Source organism: Eptatretus burgeri, unplaced genomic scaffold (assembly GCF_056783735.1).
Source record: "Eptatretus burgeri isolate ZD-2024b unplaced genomic scaffold, Ebu_testis_v1 Ebu_testis_scaffold_128, whole genome shotgun sequence".
In the NCBI taxonomy this organism is placed as follows: Eukaryota; Metazoa; Chordata; class Myxini; order Myxiniformes; family Myxinidae; genus Eptatretus; species Eptatretus burgeri.
This window is the reverse complement of record NW_028222078.1, coordinates 19,369-41,193: the sequence shown is the minus strand read 5'-3', so window position 1 is coordinate 41,193 and position 21,825 is coordinate 19,369. Positions and strand designations below refer to the sequence as shown.

The 21,825-nt window shown below is 43.4% G+C and overlaps 1 protein-coding gene across 9 annotated transcripts; it reads left to right on the top strand.

Moving 5' to 3' along the window:
- The first annotated feature begins 159 nt into the window (after positions 1-159).
- Positions 160-20,734, top strand: LOC147007507 (uncharacterized). Of its 9 annotated transcripts, none has more exons than XM_085867001.1 (7): positions 160-3,643; positions 7,707-7,867; positions 11,721-13,875; positions 19,373-19,429; positions 19,532-19,598; positions 19,886-20,049; positions 20,294-20,734. In XM_085867001.1, the coding sequence occupies exons 1-3, from the start codon at positions 3,467-3,469 to the stop codon at positions 13,411-13,413; spliced, it is 2,031 nt and encodes a 676-aa protein (XP_085723127.1). In that variant the 5' UTR covers positions 160-3,466; the 3' UTR covers positions 13,414-13,875; positions 19,373-19,429; positions 19,532-19,598; positions 19,886-20,049; positions 20,294-20,734. The 9 variants fall into 9 exon arrangements, with proteins under 9 accessions (XP_085723127.1, XP_085723128.1, XP_085723132.1 ...); XM_085867002.1 differs by having other exon boundaries at positions 20,284-20,734; XM_085867008.1 differs by having other exon boundaries at positions 164-3,179; positions 3,513-3,643; positions 19,886-20,734.
- The last annotated feature ends 1,091 nt before the right edge of the window (positions 20,735-21,825 follow it).

The window sequence follows — 21,825 nt, the reverse complement described above, 5'->3', positions numbered from 1 at the left end:
GAAGGCTCGTCTTCCGAGTAACTGGCTTGTACATTTCAGTACATTTGTGTTCCATTGAGTTTCTGTGTTTCAGTTTTGTACTTTCTTGTACTTTTGTGTTATTTGTAACTATCTATAGACTCCCCCATCATGACAATGAATGGGCGTCAGCTCAATCAAATTATTTTTCCAAGGGCTTTGTGAAGACCCTTGCGCCCTTAAGACCCTTCTTATCCGTAAACCCCAGCCAAAAATCGTTCTGAAGTGATGAATTTAGTTGGTGGATGGGTAAAGCAATCTTGTGAGATCAGAACGGGTGTTGGGCACCAATTTGAGATTGAACTCTTAATGAACCTTCAATTAGCCCTTTCTTATCCGTTAACCCCAGGGATTAAAACTTCTTAACAAATGAAATTAAACCCATCTCACACTATGTGTCCAAATACCAAAGGGGCAATTTGGGCGCGATATTTAGTTTGGAAGGGCTTGAAGGGTCTACTTGAAGGATCAAATAATCCTTAACCCCAAGAAAGCCGCACTTAAGAAATCACTTTTTATAAATCGGATGGTCTTCACTGGCTAATGAGATCAACAAACCTTTTGGGCGCAAATTTGAGAATGAAGCTCAGTCAGCTCTCTAACGAAATGTACAGCGGCTCAACTCCGATCAATCGTTCCTTCTTCACCAAACGCTGGAGAGAATAATCACCACGCTCGTGTTCATGAATCCCATGGTGGTTTTAAACGGATCATTTTATGGTCATGTGACAAGGCCGCCATCTTTCCCCGTGCTGTCCCTCCACATGCAGTAGATCACTCTCTTCCGAACTACATGATAGTTATTGACTAATGTTCGATAACACAGACAACAAACATGGGGGGAAACGTCACCTTCGTCCACCTTGGGTCGTGGATGTGTTGAGAGAACGAGGTGGTTGGGTGTGATTCTAATATGGAATAGGCAAAGCTGAGAAGCGAACATTGAATTCTTCTTACATTTGCTTCTGACTTTACCTATTACCTCAACATGACCTTCACAACAACAACGACACCGTCAAGAACAAGATCTCATCTGAAAAATTAATATTACCTCAACATTACCTTCACAACAACAACTGCACCGCCGAGAACAGGATCTCATCTAAAAAAATAAATATTACCTCAACATGACTTCACAACAACAACTACACCGCCGAGAACAGGATCTCATCTAAAAAAAAATAAACATTACCTCAACATTACCTTCACGACAACAACACCGCCTGGAACAGGATCTCATCTAAAAAATAAATATTCCCTCAACATTCACTTCACAATGACAACTACACCGCCGAGAACTGGATCTCATCTAAAAAAATTAATATTACCTCAACATTACCTTCACAACAACAACGACACCGCCTAGAACAGGATCACATCTTACAAAATTAATATTACCTCAACATTACCTTCACAAGGACAACTACACCGCCGAGAACAGGATCTCATCTAAAAAAATAAATATGACCTCAACATTACCTTCACAAGGACAACTACACCGTCAAGAACAGGATCACATCTAATAAATTAAATACGAGAAGCGAACGTAGAATTCTTCTTACATTCGGTTCTGACTTTCCCAAGAACTTGTTCACAACTGTATACGCAATTCAGGTTACTTCGGCCTGGATTCGGGATCAGCGATCAAATAATGTAAATCAGAATTAAAAATTATTTTTTGATGATGCGGGAGATATCTTGATTAAAATCAGTGGAGGAAATATTCACCATGTCTGATATTTGGGTCTTTCATGTCTCCGACGATGCCTTTATCTCCCGGCATACATCATTCGTCATGGCAAAAACCAGAAGCAAAAGGGTCATAGCCAACGACACGGATTTACAATTGCCAGGGTATTGTGTTGTTGTTGTTGTTGTTGTTTCCTATTCTCTCATGTGCACGTGGTTAGTAATATTCACAGGATAGAAAGGAAACCCAATCGTGTTTATACACCGCGCAGCGTTTAAAAACAACCAGAAGCAAAAGGGTCATTTCCAACGACACGGATTTCAAATTGCCAGGGTATTGTGTTGTTGTTTCCTATTCTCTCATGTGCACGCGGTAAGTAATATTCACAGGATAGAAATAAAACCCAATCGTGTTTATACACCGCGCAGCATTTAAAAACAACCAGAAGCAAAAGGGTCATTTCCAACGACACGGATTTCAAATTGCCAGGGTATTGTGTTGTTGTTTCCTATTCTCTCATGTGAACGCGTTAAGTATGAAGCTCACTGTGTTCGCTATAAAAGGTTATCTCTTTATTACGTATGCACGTACACACACAAAATGAATGTTCATTCACACAACTACCAACGGGATATAAACTTTAAAAAATTACCCCCGTGTGGGGTGACTGTCATCTCTATAATGCCACAAGTTCTCAATGTTCAGTTATGACCAAAGATTACTGTGCAGCTCGAACTACACAGTTTGGTTAAAGATGACTCGGCATTTTGGTGCGCGCGTGCACAAAATTATATTTTGAAAATAAATGCCGACGTTTACATTTCGGGTTTTGAAACTTTTGCACCTTCGGCGGAAAATGTATAAATATACAAGGTCAGCTGCTATGCAATGACACCATTCACTAAAATTTACCATGCCCAGTCGAGAATATATAGCCTCCTGAAGGTAGGGCAGTTTTTGCAAACTTTGAAGTCACGTGACGCGAAAACGAAAGCGAAATTCGAAAATCCGTCCCGACCGAATTTAGATATTGTCCCATACATTCATATGCCACAATCAAATTCAAGATCGCTTGAGAAATGTAGGAGGAGATAGATTATGAAAATCGTCATTTTCGCATTTTTTGCCAACTTTGAAGTCACGTGACACGAAAGCGAATATCGAAAATCCGGCCCGACCAAATTTAGATATTTTCCCAGAGATTCGTATGCTACAATCAAATTCAAAATCGCTTGAGAAATGGCGGAGGAGATAGAATTTGAAAATCGTCATTTTCGCAACTGCAAAGGCCTCGTAACCTTGACCTTGACCTTCGGTGACCTTGAAAGTCATACCATCGTGTACGTCTCATCGACCTCCATCAGGATCACAAATGACCAGATCTCCCGCTTCAACTTCATTGTGAACGGACGGATCAAAGGACATCGACACCCATATTATGAGGTCATGCTCGAAGAGATGACCTAACGAGGTGAACCATTACTCAGTGTGTAAACTCTTTTATAACAAGGTTTATCATAAATAACATAAATTAAATAAACACACGTCTGTTGTACAATGTTTGTAATCAGAATCCCAAACTGATCACAATGAACATTTTAAATCCTGTTCTCATTGGTGGAAAAGATTTCAAAGATAAAGGATTCGTGTTGTTCATCAACCTTGGATCACGTGGTTTTCACCGGAAGAGATTAATCAGAACAAAAAATATATAATTATATCTCGGTTGATAAATCAATGTGACGAGGGAAAGGGGGCATGGCCACAGTCCATTGTGACGTCACAATGAGGATTCCAACAATAGGGAATTCTGAAGACAGAGCGGGATCGTTAAATCTTCAGTTCGTGGATAGCCGTGCACCAGCCATGTTGCTTCCCATCGCGCTGTTCGTGTTCACCGTCCTCGGAAGTGGAGCGTCCCGTCCATCACAGCAGGTAAGGGGGGATTGTGAGAAATAACATTGCACAGTGTTGTACTCGGGGAAGGGACACAACACGATGGGAGTTACTTTCTTTGTAGTTTGGTAAATCAGGTCCTCATGGAGGATTTAAAATGGGGGTTGGTGTGTGTGTGAGGGGTGTGTGAGTGAGGGGTTGCTCCTTTAACGAGTTGGACCGTTCAGAGCATGATAGGCCGGGGGCCAGTGGGACCTATCTTGCACCCCCTCCCCCCCATGTGACAATTTTTCACTGCTACACAGTGTTCATATATATCCCAAGTTCCGGAAAAAGATGTTCCCAGAAAAATAACTCATTTGCATTCTGCTTTATTAAGCCGTTTCCATGTTTACATGTAATTAAGCTGTCCAAACATTATTCCACATCTCTGACAACAAAGGAAACATGTTCATTTTACCCCTTCACCCTCCAATCATATGTGTAGATTCCTCATTTCCAAATTTCCATGCACCCGAAGTTGAGATATTTACGAAAATGAGAATTTCCATCATGGCGGATCCTAATTAGCATATCAATGCATTGAAAAATTTTTCCACTACTTTTACTCAAACAGAAAATAGTTATGTTTCCCTTAAACACCAACAGACATCATAAGTCACAGTTATGTATTATATCAGGCCCAAGTAATTAATTCTATTGATTAATATGATTTCGATTTTCGAACGATTCATTGTGCTTTGTATTTTATGCTAATTAGCCCACTTTTAAAAAATCAAAAATTTTAATATATTTTTGCCAACCTGGCTTGTATCTGGAAACACTTAAATAATGTTTTTTGACAAAAAAGTGACTCGTGCGGAAATTACAAGGAAAGAAAATGGAAGTTCTTGCATTTTGGTGGGAATTATTGTCTTGAAGTCAAATTTCATTAATATCCTCATGAGCTAATTAGCATAACCAAAATATATTTTAATATGTGTAATAAGCTTTTATTTGACACCAATTTTGTGATTTTATGTTTGCATTTGATATTGATTTTTTGCCGATCTTTGTGAGATTCGTCTATTTTTGATTGCTTAGCTTAATCAAGCATCGTGAAAATGAGTTATTTTTCTGGGAACATCCTTTTTCTGATACTTGGGATATATATGAACACTGTGGTATTAGTGAAAAATTGTCGCGGGGGAGGGGGGGTGCAAGGTGGGTCCCACTGGCCCGCGGCCTATCATGGGTTGTTCCGTCGAACACCGATCGAAGTTTGAGTTGAAGTTCAATTCACCAAGTGATTGGTGACAGTAAACACCACGTGATAGAAAAGGGAACATCATGTGAACACACAGATTTACATCCATGGAGCCGACTTTACTTTTTATCACATCACAAGTAAATTCATCATCTTGAAACGTCGATAATGTAACATTGTTAATATAATTTATTTTTTTTAATTTCCCCAAAACAAGGCTGAAAACTCCTCCAGGTGTTTGGGTTGTTCAGGTGAAATCCCAAGGATGTGATGAGGAATAAGAGAGTTTATCTTTGTTTGGAAACTTGATCAAAATGTTGGTTTACACAGAGTAACAGTGTATTTCGATCTCTGATTCCGACACTGATTCCACCATCATCAGCAACTCTGAAGGTTCTCGATGTGTTGAAACTGATCAGTGGGATTTGGAATAAACTATTGAGAGATAAAATTAGTGATGGAAACGATTTGGGGGGAATTGTGGAGCCGAATCGTTTCGATCCTGATGTGAGTGAATGAGACGAAGATGGAGACGATGGAGGTGTTGGTGAGGATGGAAACACCGGCCGGTCACATGTTCACTCCACATTGATGGGTTTTGTTTTTAAGTTGAGGGTTGAGAAGGGATTTTGTATTCATTGTTAAATCAGTTTATTGTGTTACTACAGCGGTAACGCGACATGGACACGGCACGGACACAGCACGGCACGGCAAGGACGCTGCAGAGGCACGGACGCTGCATGGACTCCATTGACAAAATGGCTGACGACTGCTTTGTCCCTCCTTCACAGGCTGACCAGGTGTCCTGTACATTACAGGATCATCCCGTTTTAAACTTTCTTGTGACAGCATTTGTGTTTGAGGTCGTGCCGAGTCATGTCCTGCTGTCGTATCGGTGTCCGTGCTGTGTCGATGTCCCACCCCATTGGAGGGGTGGGGCGGGGGATGCAGGATGTGGTGGGTATTTTGGGGTTGATAGTTGGGGGGTGATGGTAGGGGGGTGGTGGAGAAAAGGGGGGTGTTTGGGGTGTTGGTAGGTAGAGTGGGGGTGATGGTTAATGGAGGGTTGTGGGGGATGTTGTAGGGGAGTGATCATCTGTGTACATGTGCTGGTAGCTGGGTGGAGATGGTGTTCATGTTTTGAGCGATGGCTGTTTCTTCCGCCTTATCGTGGAGATGGCGTCCTCTCTCATTTGTGGTGGATAACCAGAACGTTTCGCCATCTCTGTTGATTCATAACAGTTCTCTTTACCATTTTCTGACCACAAAAGTGTACATTTTGAGGCCCGATCCACACTTGGGTATTTCGGACAAACCTCTTCCAATTTCTGGCTAACTTTGGGTGTTTCCACCATTGGTGGAGCATGAAACTATCTCGGTTTGTATTCCGTACTGTGCAAGCACCAAGGACTCATCGACTCGGCATTTTTGTGAAAAATATAATTTATTCGACGTTTGAGTGAAATCGTACCACGATGAAACCCGTATTCAATGTGAAACGGATCTCGCGGTGTACTTCCATGTGTGACGTCACGGCTCAGTTTGAAGATGGATAAAATTTCGACTTTTATTGCAAAAGTACCTTCTTTATTAATCATAAATCGGAAAAAGACACATCATATCTATTTTGTGGATTATCAAAGGATAGATAAGAGAGGCAAGGCGTTCTGAGCGTTGAAAAGCAATGTGAACGAGGGAAAGGGGGCGTGGCTACAGTCCATTGTGACGTCACAATGAGAATTCCAACAATAGGGAACTCGAAAGACAGAGCGGTGTCGTTCAATCTTCAGTTCGTGGATAGCCGTGCACCAGCCATGTTGTTTCCCATCGCGCTGTTCGTGCTCACCATCCTCGGAAGTGAAGCGTCCCGTCCATCACAACAGGTAAGGGGGGATTGTGAGAAATAACAACATATTGTACTCGGGGAAGGTACACAACACCATGGGAGTCCCTTTCTTTGTAGTTTTGGAAATGATGCCTGCACGGAGGATTTAAAATGGGGGTTGGTGTGTGAGTGAGGGGTGTGTGTGAGGGTGTACGTGTGTGTGTTTGTGTGTGTGTTCAAAAGCATAGCATATTCTCTCTGCTGATTCTCCCACTCCCACCCCCCCCGCCCCCCCCCCGCTCTGGTGGCTATCTTCATATGTGTCTGGCCAAAGGTTATCTACGTGCATAATTTATGCTCCACAGCACGTGTGCTTTCCCTTCCCCTCATCTCACCCTGCCTTCCCTTCCCCTCACCCCTCCTCTCCCTCCCTCCTTGCTCCCCCTCCACCCACCGCTCTCCCCCTATTTTTGGTCCTCCTCATTGTATTCCCATCAGCGAAGGGACAGGTGGTATTTTCCAATGGAATCCCTTATATAATCTTCCTTGTCTGCCCTTAAAGTCATTGTTGCGACTCCTTTTGCAACGTTAAAATTGTCGTTGCGACTATTGTTGCGGTTCTCGGAACCGTGCGCATACAACATGCAGGTGTCCCAAGTCAGTTATGCCGTGATGATGTGTTGAGGACCAAGAGAGTTTATCTTTGGTAAGAAACTGCAGGTTAACTTTCCCCCCACCAAGCAAACTTGGAATTTGTCCCTTCAGAGCAAGTGTTCCTTCCTGGTCGTGTCGATGGAGGAATAGTCACGGCATTACTTCCCAAATTCCCAAATTATTTCCCAAATCCTTGTGCAAACATCATACAAACGATAAACTCTTGAACATTCCACAAGCCATTGTGTTTGTATTCTAAAAAAATTCAAGATCATGTTGTTGCTTTGTCATGAACTTTTGAGTTTTGTAAAAACATTTAGTTCAATTTAAAATGAAATAAACAGTCCTCCTACCCCCGCCCTCGTCTATCTCCATAGGTTATCGAGAATAATGCTGCTGAGGATGGAGGGATGTCTGTGGTTCGTGACGTCACGTTTGTCGCAATTTCCTTCCTTTTGTTTTATGTTTTAATCACATTTGATCCATCACGTTGGTTCAACAAGAGGGGGAGCCCCAAAAGAAAGCTCTGCATTCACTGGTAAAGAACACAAGTGACTTATTAATCAATATTTATCAAGTCTTCATCCACGAGGGAACAAGATCACTCTGATATTTGAAGATGCTATGTTGTGTACGATGTTATGTTGGATTATAAGGACTTGAATGTTTTTTGCTCAATATGGAATATGTTGTTTTATTACTGGAGATGACAAGGTGTCCAAAATCCATTGGTGACATTGTTTTTCATCCAATATTTTGGGGCCATCTTGGATTTCAAAATGGCCACCATGTTCCACCAAATTTCATTATCACTTGGGCTGTGAATATCATATGAAGTCTGTTTTGGTGGCAATACCCATATTTATCAGGCCAAGAAGTTAAAAACACACAGTTTTAATTTTCTTGATGTTATGTATGGTGACCATCTTGGATTTCAAAATGGCTGTGATGAACAAACCCACTTTTGCTGTATTAATCAAAGTAAAATTTGGTGTAAAAACCTCATTGGTCATTTACAGGTGGGGTATAACTTTGGTTAGCCTTCACTTTGGAAAACCGTTTGTAATTATAGTTGTGTATTCAGTAACCTGTGTGTCAAAAAACCTGGGAAAGTTTCAGAAAGTCTATCTTGGAATTCATGAAAAATCTGCACTTCTGCAGTCCAGCAATGTCGATACACTGCCCCTCATCAACGTGGTCTTGAAGAACACTGAAGAACTCGGTCTGTGGCAATAAATACAACACTCACTGGACGCTGGATGATTGGTTCCCTGTTTTCAATTGATTTAGCTTTACAACATGGACGCTGAATGTACTTTTCCCAGTTTTTGTGAAGCGGGACGTGTGGTGGTTCAAAATGTCACGAGACTGTCAATCCCCAGAAGACAGCACGTCCGCAAGCCTAACTTTCCAGGCATCATATCAACTGCTGTTCACAATTTCTTGGATTGTTTTCTCCCATGTTACCAGGAATTGGCCCTTCCAGAGTTTTTCATGTACTTTTGAGTTTTCCTCACCTTTGGTTGGTTGACAAAATACACATTTTGATTTGACAAACACTGTACTGCTCAAACGAGTCTGCTTTATAGATTCTGAAGCAATGGGTTGTCCTCTTTGTCAGAAAAGTTGTGTCTTATGAAGCAACAGCAAGTTTGCTCCTTCTTCTTTCATCTCTATCCAGGTGACTCGGTTTTTTATGTCAATCTCTGTGTCAAGTAGCTTTCTTAGCTTGAAGCTGGTTTGCTGTAATTCCAGCAGCCTTTGTCCAACTCACACAAATTCTGGATTGTAATAATCTGCCTCTTTCTGGACACACTTTAGAAAAGTTTCAAATGCTGATTCCTTGAAGGTTCTGCATTGAGTATGAACAAGCTTTTCACAAGGACCTCTCTGGCAATGCAAGCAGAGTTTAAAATATGTTGTTGGTTTGGTGAACGGGAGCTCTTTGGGAGATCCCATCATCTCTTTGGGAGATGCCATCATCTCATGAAACATGAGAAGTTGATGATTATTCAAGTGAAAGAACAATGAGATTTTTGTTTTTGTAATAACAATCTGGCTGAAATAATGAAGGATAACCAGACATGGATAGATTCCGCATGATGATTTCCTTTCTATTCAGATTGATTTTATTATTAAATGTGTTTACAGTACATTTCCCAATTCACCAAATGGTCGTTCCTTATTGTCCTCCATATTTTGTTAAATGTTAACAAACAGTTTCCTCAAAGCTCTTTATATTTACTGAGTGACAGTTTTTCTTGCAGCTCTTTCTATGATAATTTGATCCACGGTGAATATTCTAAAAAGTCCATTTTCTGTGATCTTCGTCTATGATGTACAAGTGAAGTAATTGAATTTTTTTTATATCCAGTACCTGATGATATTGTTACAGTTCTCGGAACCGTACGCATACAACATACAGGTGTCCCAAATCAGTTATGCCGTTAAGTATATGTGTCGACAGAATCCCTCCTTGTGTGTAGTGGGATTGAAGGGGTGCGCTGCGATGTTTTTTCAGTTGGGGTAATAAATCTTTATATCCCATCCTCCATTGCGATCCATGGTACCCGAGTGCTTGCAGCCTTCGGTTCGCTGGCAACAACGTACCGCGATCCACCTGTTGTCCCTGGAGCCTCGTTTTTCCGAGACAGATTCTTCGCTGTCGCACGCAGTTCATAGTCGGCTTCGCCAAATGCTCCAACTCTTTCTTGACGAGTCCACACGCGTGGAGTGGGCGGGCCTCGCCGGTGCCTGGCTGATGCCCTGCCCAGAAAGGGCAGACCCATGGGAGCCCCGTCCAATCAGGGCGGACAGTGACGTCAGTTTTGACCAAGGCCCCGCTGAAGGAGGTCTATAAACCAGAACATCATCCTCAGTTTTGAGTTCTTTGGGGGTCGTTCGTAGAGTTCTTTGGGGGTCGTTTGTTCTGTGCTTGGAGGCTGGAGTTGGTTGGAAAACGAAGCGGTTCCCGTTGCTTGGCTCCGCTCACGTCTCGCCCGACGGCCCGACTCTTGGTCCCGGCCCACTCGAGCTCCTCCATGGACCCGAACTCCAGACGGGCGGCTGTGGACCTGACTTCACGACTGTTGGCAGGTGCTGCACCATGGAGCATTCCTTTCCCCGAGATTCAGGTACTCGAAAGAACTGCGACTTCAGCCCACCTCCCGCTTTGGCTGCAAAAGGCCTTTCCCCTCAACTGGTATTATTTTGTCTGAGTGTGTGGCACCAGTCTAATAAGTAGAAACTGTATTCGTGTTTTCGGTCATTGTAAATCTTGCCTGTATAATTACCGTGTAAGTCTGTTCTGTGTCTGCTTTGTAAGTTGCTGTAAATTGTTGCACTACATCTTCTTTCTTTCCCCTGCATTACACCCCAATAAACCTTTTTCTGTGCCACGTAAATTTCCTCGTTTTTATTATAAATAATTTATTGCAGAAATGTTCCCAGTTCGTTTTCGTCTTTTCCTTCATTGGGCCAGCATGGTTCGGGTCTGAGTTTTAGTCGGGTCTTTGTTCCCATTAAGCTGTTCATCCGAGCCGGCACGACTTTGGCAGTTCCGCTCGACTGCACCCAAACCGGAGTTGGTAGTCGGTCGTTGGAACTCTACCGCAGTCGGTCGAGTGACCCGGTTCGAGCAAGATGTGCCGAGGGCGTGGTTACCCTGTAGACGACACCGCGTGGTTAATTAGGTAAATTGGTTCCAGAGAAATAGAACCTACGCTACGCGGTGGAGGTATTGGCGTCCACGGTTGGTTAAGCGACCTGCCGCCTCACGGAGTTATCCGTGAGCGACGGCCTCCAATTCCGGAGAGTCCGGTGGGAATTGACGTAACTCCCCACACCGAGCGGTGATTCTTGCCACCAGTCCCCGGCCCGCAACAATATGAATGATGTCCCACGCATGTTGCACAAGTTTATTGTGAATATTAACTAAAACTCACCTCCTTCGTGTTGATTTCCAAGGAATAGTTTGTTGGTCAATGTCGAAGTTGTGGGACAAAGTACTTCTGAAATGGATATTTTATAATCCAAATGGCCGCCAAATGACGCCATTAAAAAATGCTGCCAATGGAATTCCAGCGAAGTCAGACATAATTTCCAAAAAAAGTCACAATTTCCTTCTTTCGCAAAACAAATGTTTAAGTTCATAACATCCTCCACCATTACATGAAATTCTTCAAATAATCAAGTGTGATTCATCTTCCACACCGTTCCTTTGGACATTGTTTAAGTTACATCTGTATGTTCCATATTCCGTATCCTCCAGAACTGTAACACTCGTGGAACATGTTTGTTTCTGTTTTACAAAACCATGTGTTCCATACTTTTCATGTGATGTAATACTTCATTTTACCTTGAACTGATAATGTTTGTTTGTTTTGTTGCAGTTTACGATGTCGATGTAAAGTGAAAAGAAAAAATGAATCAAAAGACGATCCACCATTGGTATTGGAAGTTCTGGAAACCGAACACCTTGAAATTCAGAAAGGAGAGGGAAAGGAGGTTCTGAAAATTCCTGAAAAAATGGAGTTCAGAGCAAAACAGAACATTTTAGACAAAGCAGAAAAGGAAGAGGAATATGAAAAAGAGAAAGAAAAGGTTTTACGAGGAGAGGAAGAAAAGCTTCAGGAATATGAGGCTCAGTTGGTCGAAACCGAAAGAAATCTCTTACAAAGAGAGAAGTTTGTGCAGCAAATGGAACATGAGTTGATGGAAAAGGATGTGCAACGGAAATTGGAAAAAGAATTATGGATAAAGGAGGAAGAGGACCGGAAGAGAGGAGAGGAGGAACAGCAGAGGCAGAAAAATGAAGAAGAGCAGAGAAAAATGAATGAACAGGAGAGGAAAAATGAAGAAAAGCTCAGGATGAGAAAGAAAGAAGAATCCACACGAGCGAAAGAGCGATTCCAAGTCCGAATGTGGGAAAAACGCAAAAATAAAGAACTTGATCAGAAAATGCTGTTTGTAGAACACAGAATGTTCGAGATTGATAACTGGAAGAAACGAGTGCAGCAGCGGGAGCGATACCTGCAGATCAGTCAAGAACAGGAGATGGAGCGACAAGGTGTGTTTGAAGTATTCATGAATGGGAAAGATGAGGAGATAAAGAAACGGCAGCTTCGTATGCACCAACAAGGAGAGGAGTTTAAAGATGGAGAGTACCGGCTGCTTAAATTGGACGAAGAGACTCGTGTTAGAGAGAGAGAGCACCGGGAAGAACAAAAACAACGTGAAATTAGATGGAAACTGAAAGAGTTCATGTTAATGGTACGAGAACGAGAGATGAGGGATAGGAAAAATAACGTGGAGTTAAGGGAGAAGGAGGTCTTGGAAAGAGAGAACAAAGTACAAAATGAAGGAAAGCTTGATGAGAAAAACGAGGAAGAAGTGCTTGGAACGAATGATGGGCTGGAGCAGCAACAGCAGCAACAGGACAATGTTGATTTGCTGCCGACGACTGAACCGAAGCCTCAGAATGATGATGGGCTGGAGAAACGACAACTTTACAGTGTTGCCCTCCAACAACAACCAAAGCCTCACTGTGCAAGCAGGTTACATCATCAGAAACAGCACGATGTTCCTCGACTGCCGCCCAAACGGGAGACCCACCATTCTTCTCAGTCTGAGTTTCTCAAGGATGAACGAGCGGAAATTGAAAGGCGCAAAAACAACCTCGTGTTCCGTGGAGTGAAGGAGGGAAAAGGTGAACATGACAAGGAGGCTGTGGCAAAATTAATAAAAGCCATGAACCTGGAGATCGAACCTGAACGGACTTTCCGCATCGGACGCTATGTTGAGAACAGGTTCAGACCCATGAAAGTTGTTTTCAGATGCGAGTCTGATCGGAATCAGGTTCTTACGAACAATAAAAAGATACGGAATTTGAAGGATCCCTCTCTCTGGACAAGAAACATTTTCATCACTCCAGACTACACTCAGCTCCAAAGAGAAACACTCGAGATGCTGTTGGGTGATCTTGATAAAAAGAGAGAAAGTGATCCAAACGGGCGATACACCATTAAAGGAGACAAAGTCGTCCTCCTCAAGAAGCCCAAGGGTGAACCTCATTTCCGTAAATGATGACCATCCCTCCTCATCTCCGTAGATCATGACCATTCCTCCTCATCTCCGTAGATCATGACCATCCCTCCTCATCTCCCATCTCACATCATACAGTCTCCTCATGCTGCACACTTTAAAAGAAATACAGAGTATATTCTGTTGAAAACAATTTCCTTCAACGCACGGTCTCTTCCAAATACCTGAGATCACATCGGAGCCGAAACCAAAACCTTTTTTGAAAGTCCAGACAAGGAAAGGATTTCATTCCTGATGGATATTTTACATTTAATAAGAACAAGAACCTGAACTTTGAAAGTAAAGGCACCAAAGCTGCAGAAAACCATGGTGGGGTCTTATTGTTGAGGAAAAGGAATTCATCACTGACTTCCATTGTTCATTGGCTGCCTCCTGAACGGAAACCTCACCGTGATGACGGCCAGCAACAACACGAAGCCATGTGACATGCAAGACCTTCAACAGGTGAGAACTTTTCATTACCTTTTTACAGGTTGGGTGAACTCACTGGGTGCAAACACAACCAAACAAAAGATCAAAAGCACAACCAACCACAAGATCAAAAACACAACCAACCACAAGATCAAAAGCACAACCAACCCCAAGATTGATGAAGAAGAATATCCTTCATTGTGGAGATAATTGCAATCATACTTTTCGTGGGAAGGCAACTTATTGACATGGTCATCCCCATGCAGAATATAAAACAAGAACTTTAACTCCCTTCGATTGGATGAGATCACCTGATTCACCTTTTTTGGCCAGGAGCAAGACCCAGGGGCAAAAGGTCTTTCTCAACCCACACCACATACAATGTTTGTTTGCATATTCTGTGACACCAACCTTTTCTTCAGGCCATTTTGTATAGTGGGGGTCAAATCAGGTTTTCACACCAATATTAGAACAAGGTTGAGAGGTGGGTTGATTTAAACGACTGTATTTTCCAAATTATTCGCTCAAATTTGACATGATATACATGGATGGAATGAGAATGGATTATACTACATGTAGATTCGAGTTGCTGTGGGTGGGGTAATATTCAGAATGTGTACATGGAATCCAAATAATGTGGAGAGAAGCATTCTCAGTAATTCTCTTATGAAAATTTGACACCAAAGTATCAAAATATCTGTTGCACAAATACACAATAGACCAACGACCACTGTGTCATTGACGAGGAATTCTGTTGTGGCTGAATGTCCCCTCCGAGAAGCAAGCCACTTGATGAACTCACTCCACCTTAAACGGAACATTGCTTCCATGACAAGTTTGTGAGCCCTCACCCCGCGGTTGTATGATTTGCCTTGAAGAAGAAAAGTTGTCCTGCTGTTACCATCGACCTCAGATTCAATCAGAAGATCTTCAGTGCCTGAGTTATCATACTTTTTGCCCAGAAGAGTTAGAAAGTTCAGGGCAATATGGAATCCTCCCATGCGGATGATGGAATTTGAGAACTCATCTGGCACTCTCCACTGGATCTCTTTTGCCTTGACGTCGATGGCGAGGTGAAATGTGAGCACGACAGTCTTCTGCCCTTGGCTTGCCATCATCTGTTGTGTGGTTTTCATCACTGTATAGATTGTGCTATACTCAGTGGGAGAGCCTTCAATCATTGGACCATATCCAACAACAGTGTTACTTGAAGTAGCACAGGACACCATTGCATGGAAGCCACTGCAGCCAGATACTTTCTGTTCGCAAGGTCAACTCGATGATTCGACAGGATGCTGATATCAAATAGTTTGGTGGGGCAAAGCCGACACAATGCGCAAGCCAGATCGACTACACATGCTGATGTGTGGACAGGTTCAAAGTACTGTAACCAGTTCCCATGTGCCTTATCCACAAAATCTACAACACTTGGCTTTTTGCCGTATGCGCTGAACTGTTGCATAGATTGTAGCATGATTGTGCTGTCGAGAGATCTCTTCCTCTGAGAATGGTCAGCTATCGGCGTGTGATTTGGTAATGGCCCAAATTGCCCCCGTTGATACAGAACTAGAGTTGTGGTATGGGTGGTGTGTTTCCCATCCAGTGTCTCCTCATTAATGTCATTATTGTCACCTAGCCATCTGGATGAAGACACCAGAACAGATGTTCGATGGAATGACAACTCCAATTTCTTCTGTTTTAGTCAGAATCTCCTTTGCCAGTCAATCGCCTCTATGTCATCGTAGGACGAACAGTGGCCCATTCGGTTAAGCAATGTTATCAGTTCCTTTGAACCAATTATGAAACAAACTGCCGTGGCGAGACTGGTGTGATTCAGAGTCTTAAGTCCTGCATGTGACGAGCAATGAAGTAGATCTTGCGCCACCATGATGACCTTCCTCTCATCTGATTGATTCTTGCATTCTGCCGGAAAGTTCCCAGCATTGTCACTATCATCAGCCGAAATTACCCAGCGTAAGGACCAGTATACACTGTCTAGTATAAGTGATTTCGCTGTGATGAGACTCAGATCGTCCGTGTTCAAAGGCTTGACAGGAATACCATTGCACTCAGCAATATCCCCTCTGATCAGCATCGCAGTACGATACAGAAGTTTAGTGCGTTCTGTCTGATGCAAAACTTGTTCATCAGCGGAAGAATCTTCGTCTTCATGGGGCTCAAATGTTTTTTTGAAGGCTGCATTCAGAACATCTTGCAGTGATATTTAGCTTGCATACATCAGTTCTGATTGCTCTCTAATTCGGGGCTGGTGGAATACCACCTCATCGCCAAAATGCCTCATCAATCTGTCCTTCAAATGCTGCTTTGTGTATCTGATGGACTTATCTTGGTCAACACCGTGTGTAACTTGAAGACGTTGATATTTTTCGAGAAGATTGTGCAGATCGTCTGCCTTGCCATGCTTCAAATCTGTTTTAAGGTCATCAATTAAGTCCCGGAAAGCGCTGGTGTATTTATCTTCATTTTCGCTGGCCTTAAAAGTGTGATGTTTGATGTTTGACTTCCTGGTGTACTTTGAAAAGCATACTGTTACGACTGTGGAAATTCGTAATACACCATAAAGGGTCCTCAGGTGAGATATATCGGAAAGTTCATGTGTAGTTAGCCCAAACCCGTTGTTAAGAGGGAATACATGTGATCCATTCGGGCTGCGATTCTTCAGATAGTCGTTTTTCTTTTGCTGTCGTTAATTTGGTGTTAGAACAACAACGAACATCGCCACAACCAACATCTCAACGATCACGCCATTCAGTACATGACGCCAACAATCACGCCATTCACACCACGACGCCACCTTCCACAATGACGCTACCACATATTCGTCACTTGCCATTCAACGGGCACCGTGCGGTCACGATCTCCGCGGGACGGATGAAAGGAGCGGAGTGGCAGCAGCAACAGGGTGCGAAGGGGCATCTCCCGCCCAAAACTCCCGCTTGAATATCTCCCGCCGGATTTTCCCTCCTGCTTTTCCCGCGTTTTGGCATGGGGGAGGTGCGATTTGAGCCAGAGGTCAAAGGTGAAAAAAGGTGGGGGCCTGATTTTGGGGGAATAATTCCCTGGCCCCGAGCCAAAACTGACTTTCCTCGTCCCCCGCACGGCGCGGGGAGGGGGGAAACGAGAAGGCACGCCCCTTTTTGGGAAGCTTCCAGAAGGGAGGTGGAGCCAGAAATGGGGCAGAGCCCCACCCTCCAAAAGGAGAGAGTTTTTGGAGAGTCCTTGCTCTTGGTTGGTTCGGTCAATTGTCGAGAGTTGTGGTGATTGTTCCTGGTCGGAGGTTCGGTTCGTTCGTCCCCGTCGGGCGGACGACACGTGCAGGCGTGATGGACGAGCCCAGTGGACCACGCCGGAGGGACTCGGAGTTACGGTCGCCAAGGGCTGGACGATGCGCCAAGGGAAGTCGCGACTTCCTTTTCTTTTGGGGTTTTGTGTAAATGTCTGTGGGTGGCGCCAGTCTTGAAAAGTAGAACTGTGATAAGTGTTGCCGTGTAAATCATATTCGGTTGTAGATCTGCATGCTTTTATTGTGTTTTCTTGCTTGACTGTAAAATACGTGCCTTCCGTGCTTCCGTCACAAATGTGCTGGTTCAATTGTTCCCCGTTTCGCTGCGTTTTTTCCTTTGTTTGAATCTCCATCTTGCATCACGTTAGGGATTAATAGTGGGTTTAAAACACCCGGTAACTAATCTGAACCGTCAAGGTCGCCGATAACTCCGCTCGGTTATCCCTGTAGTACGGAATGAGCCGCTGAAGCGGTTCGTGTCCGGAGTCGACCTGTGGCATGGTACAACTCCTCAGTACGCTATCCGCGCGGGTGCTTAGGTAAATCGACCATTCGGCGATCGGACTCTATTTCGCGCGGGTCGAATGCGGACTGAGTTGTGGTGAGGTTAAACCCCCACCTGTGACTGGCTCCTGGCGGTAGTTCCCGGAGGGTCAGGACTTAATTGTCCGTTCCGGTGGGCGACGCGGTCGCCATTCGAGTCAAGCGGCCGATCGCGCAATACTTTGTGATATTTTGCTTCAGCTGCCACAAGGTCACCGTTTACTCCACGGATTATATGCAACATATCTTCATCGCCTCAAGCTTCAGCAGAAACCTCGATAGATTGACACACTTCAAATGTGCTCGCATTCTGTATTTCTGTCACTTTTTTGTGGGACCTATTCTTGCAGAACATCCATTTTGACCAGTCTACAAGACTAGACTGTGATCTGGACCGTCTCCCGAGCTGATCTGCATCCATCGTATCCGATCCCAAAACTTCAAACGGCGACAGAGATGGTCCTCTTCTCTTCGCAGTATTATCGAGATCGTGTTTGCTCATGCAGGACTTGTAGCAATTTGAATGCCAGAATACATCCATGGTCATTAGTCTCTGTAAATCTGGAAGCAGTCGCTCATTACGCTCATCTTGCCTGCACTGCAGTGCAGAAACGAGCCTCTCCATGGAAGTGCTCTATCCTTTTCGAGGAATATCCTGTGAATCTTCTTGACAGAGTACACATTTGTCAACGTTTGTTCTCTTTCTCTGTTTTCGTGGTGGCAAATCAGGAAGCATGCAAGCACTGCTGGTATCGTCATCCATGTCCCATCAAATCTACGAAATCATACGAGGTTTAATCCCTCACAGACTGCAGTCTGTAGCACAGAAGACAAATTAGTAACAGGTCAAGATGAACGTCCAGGTACGTTTGGAACTGTTCAACTACCTGAAACGAAAAGAATTGTGATTATAACAATCAGCAAAAAGTCATGACTCTTCAAAATGGAACATGTGTAAACCACAGATGATTTAGGATTAGTTCTTTGCCAACGCGGTCGAGCTACGTATATTTAACAGGCAAACTGTCTCAAGATCACAAATAATACATTTTGTACATCCATATTATGAATGCACATGCAATGAAGGCACAAAAATTATGCATTCAACAGACATTCAGCAAACAGAGAAATACAAAACCACAAACACACTTTTTCGATTTGCCAGGTGAATTCTACAACATGTTTGTTACGTTATGGGATTCTACATATGAATTTCGACTAATACTTCACTGACAGTAATTTATATGGATGCACCAATCTCTTCTCTTTATATCCATACATTGTATAATAATTGGAATGAACCAGTTCAAAAGATACAACCGACTAAAGCAACCCACCATGGATCACATTCTCCCATTGATGGGAAAAAACTTTATTTGACCCCCACCATACAAATTGGACTGTTGAAAAAATGCTACACCACAATTTGAAGTGATACCCACCCTAAAACTGCTCAGGAGAGGTTGACCTTGCATAATATGCATTCAGACCTTGTATGTGGTGTGGGTTGAGCAAGACCTTATTTTAAGGCCTATATGGGAAATAGCTCCTTGACTATTTCATCGATTACCTGTTCCATCCATACATTTCCTTCTGTGGCCTTTTCTGAACAAGTTATCAAACTAATGAAGATATCAATGTATTTAATCTTTTATATTTCTGTTGTTTGTTTTTTATCCAAAGACTCCTCAGAAGAGGTGATCCTTCCTGCTCACTTGAAACCATCCCACCGATTGGAACGTAAGTTGCCAAGATTCTTGTCTTGCATCACAAATTATTCCAAACTTTGTCTAAACTTCATGTTCTTCACCTGCATCATGTCCCATTTTGTCTGTGCCTCAGAAGTGTTGAGGACAAACAAATATTTTGCTGAACTCGAATCCAGAGAAGCAGCAAACAAATCTTCCAGGTGGGAGCAGTCTGGCGTGAGTGCAAATGTATCCCTATCAAAATCATGGCGAACACCTGGATGATCATTAAAATTAATTGTTTGAAAAATCCAGTGGGAGTTTGTGATGAAGAAAATAAAGATGTGAAATTGAAGGTAAAAGAAAGAAGAGAATTTAACTGAGATGCAGAAAACAATTGAAAGGATATAATATTTCCAGGATTGTGTTGGAAGGTATGATAATGATGGAGATGATGATGACAATGCTGTTGAAGGATTTTGACATTCTTTTGTTGATGTGTGAATAGAGGAAGAAGTTTCAGTGACGGCGACTGGAGAAGATGTGATGTTTGGCAGTGGATCCATGATCACTCCATCGTACAAGCTCCAGGAATGAAAGATGAAACATCAGACTCTTCCAGACGGCTGATCCAAGATTTAAAAACATAAACATCAGTCTCCAGAAGTACAGGTACTTAAACCATCCAGAGACTTTATTTTATCGCATCGTACATGACTTCATCACTGGACGTCGTGTGTGACTTCATCACTGTACGTCGTGTGTGACTTCATCACTGCACGGAGTGTACGTCTTGCGTGACTTCATCACTGTATGCTGTTCATCACTCTTCAACATGTGTCACTTCATTACTGCACAAACACATTTGCACTCCAACATTGTCTGTCACTTTTTTTGTTCTCCGAGCATCCTTCAGCTGAGACCCAGTGTACGAGTTTTACTTTGATGAACCAGTGTACGAGTTGTACCTCTGAACCAGTGTACGAGTTGTACCTCGATGAACCAGTGTACGAGTTGTACCTCGATGAACCAGTGTACGAGTTGTACCTCGATGAACCAGTGTACGAGTTGTACCTCGATGAACCAGTGTACGAGTTGTACCTCGATGAACCAGTGTACGAGTTGTACCTCGAAGACCCAGTGGACGAGTTGTACCTCGAAGACCCAGTGGACGAGTTCTCCCTTTATGACTTTTTTATTGTGAATTTTGTCATTTTTTAATTCCTGTGAATCAAGTTAACCGAAATCTCTTCTCCTTTCAAATCATATAATGTTCAAGTCAAAGGAATGGTGTCGAAAATATTGTTATGAAAATGGCTCCGAGGGGATTACAAATCTTGTAAAAATTTCAAATGTTTGTACATTTGTTTGTTGTTCTTTCATCCACGAACTGAAGCACCCAGAGACCCCGAATTTTGGGTGTACTCACGTGAGAATCTAGGCAAGCTTGTACGTGAACGTATGTTGACCTGAAAGGTCGTTTCGGCTCCTCACCTTCTTTGGGAATGGGGGGGGGGTGTTTTTGTCCGTCACCTAACCCGAGGTACTCCAGCCTGTTTCTCATATTTGGTGGAGATTATGCCAGCCATTTATATGTCACCTGGAACAAAAATTGTCCAGGTGGGGTATAATCATTGTGTGGTGTCCGTTAATCAGGATATATGTAAACACTGGGAACTTCTCCAAAACTACACACATAAACTTGACCACAATCTCCATCGCCCAGGTATGGTATCCGGAACAGCCTGTTGCTGTGTCCACTTTCCGCCGGCACTGCAGGGGCCTCAGTCAGGCCATCCCCCAGGCAGATGTCTGACCGATCCCCATCACCTTGAGATGTTGATCAGCCTGCTGCAACCACGAGGCACGTGGTCGGCCCATTGGCCTCCTCCACTGATGAGGCTCGTTCGCTGAGAGAATCTGGTGAGCAGGATCAGTGTCAAGAAAACGAGACATGTCCATACAGCCGCAGCTGACGTTCACAGACTATGCAGGTAACAAATCTCATTTGAACCTCTGTCAGCAACCGCTCGTTGGATACAAAGTCCTACCAGCGATAGCCAAGGATTTGCCGAAGAGACCTGGTACCAAAGGAATTAAGTTTCTGTCTCAGATACCTGGTCAGAGTCCAACTCTCCCATCTGTGGAGCAAGACTGGAAGCACCAAGGATCTGAAGACCTGGACTTTCATTCTCCTACACAGGTATTGGCATTGCCACACGCCATGATCCAGTGAATCCATGACTCCCCAGGCCAGACCCAGACATCTATTGACTTCTGGTTCAGAGCCAGCAGAGACCTGACTATCACTGCCGAGGTAAGTGAATCTCTCCTTGACCTCAACATCCTCGTCACAAACAAGTACAGACAAGAGAGCAGCATCCAAGATTACATTGAAACCCTGGATCTTTGTTTTGACTCAGGAAACCCATAATTGCAATGGTTCTG

Bases quoted from the DNA above. Each gene is read 5' to 3' on its own strand.
- LOC147007507 (XM_085867006.1), top strand. From the start codon at position 3,467: ATGGCCACAGTCCATTGTGACGTCACAATGAGGATTCCAACAATAGGG. The intron at 3,644-7,706 runs GTAAGGGGGGAT...CTATCTCCATAG, and splicing joins CGTCCCGTCCATCACAGCAG to GTTATCGAGAATAATGCTGC. The intron at 7,868-11,720 runs GTAAAGAACACA...GTTTTGTTGCAG, and splicing joins AGAAAGCTCTGCATTCACTG to TTTACGATGTCGATGTAAAG.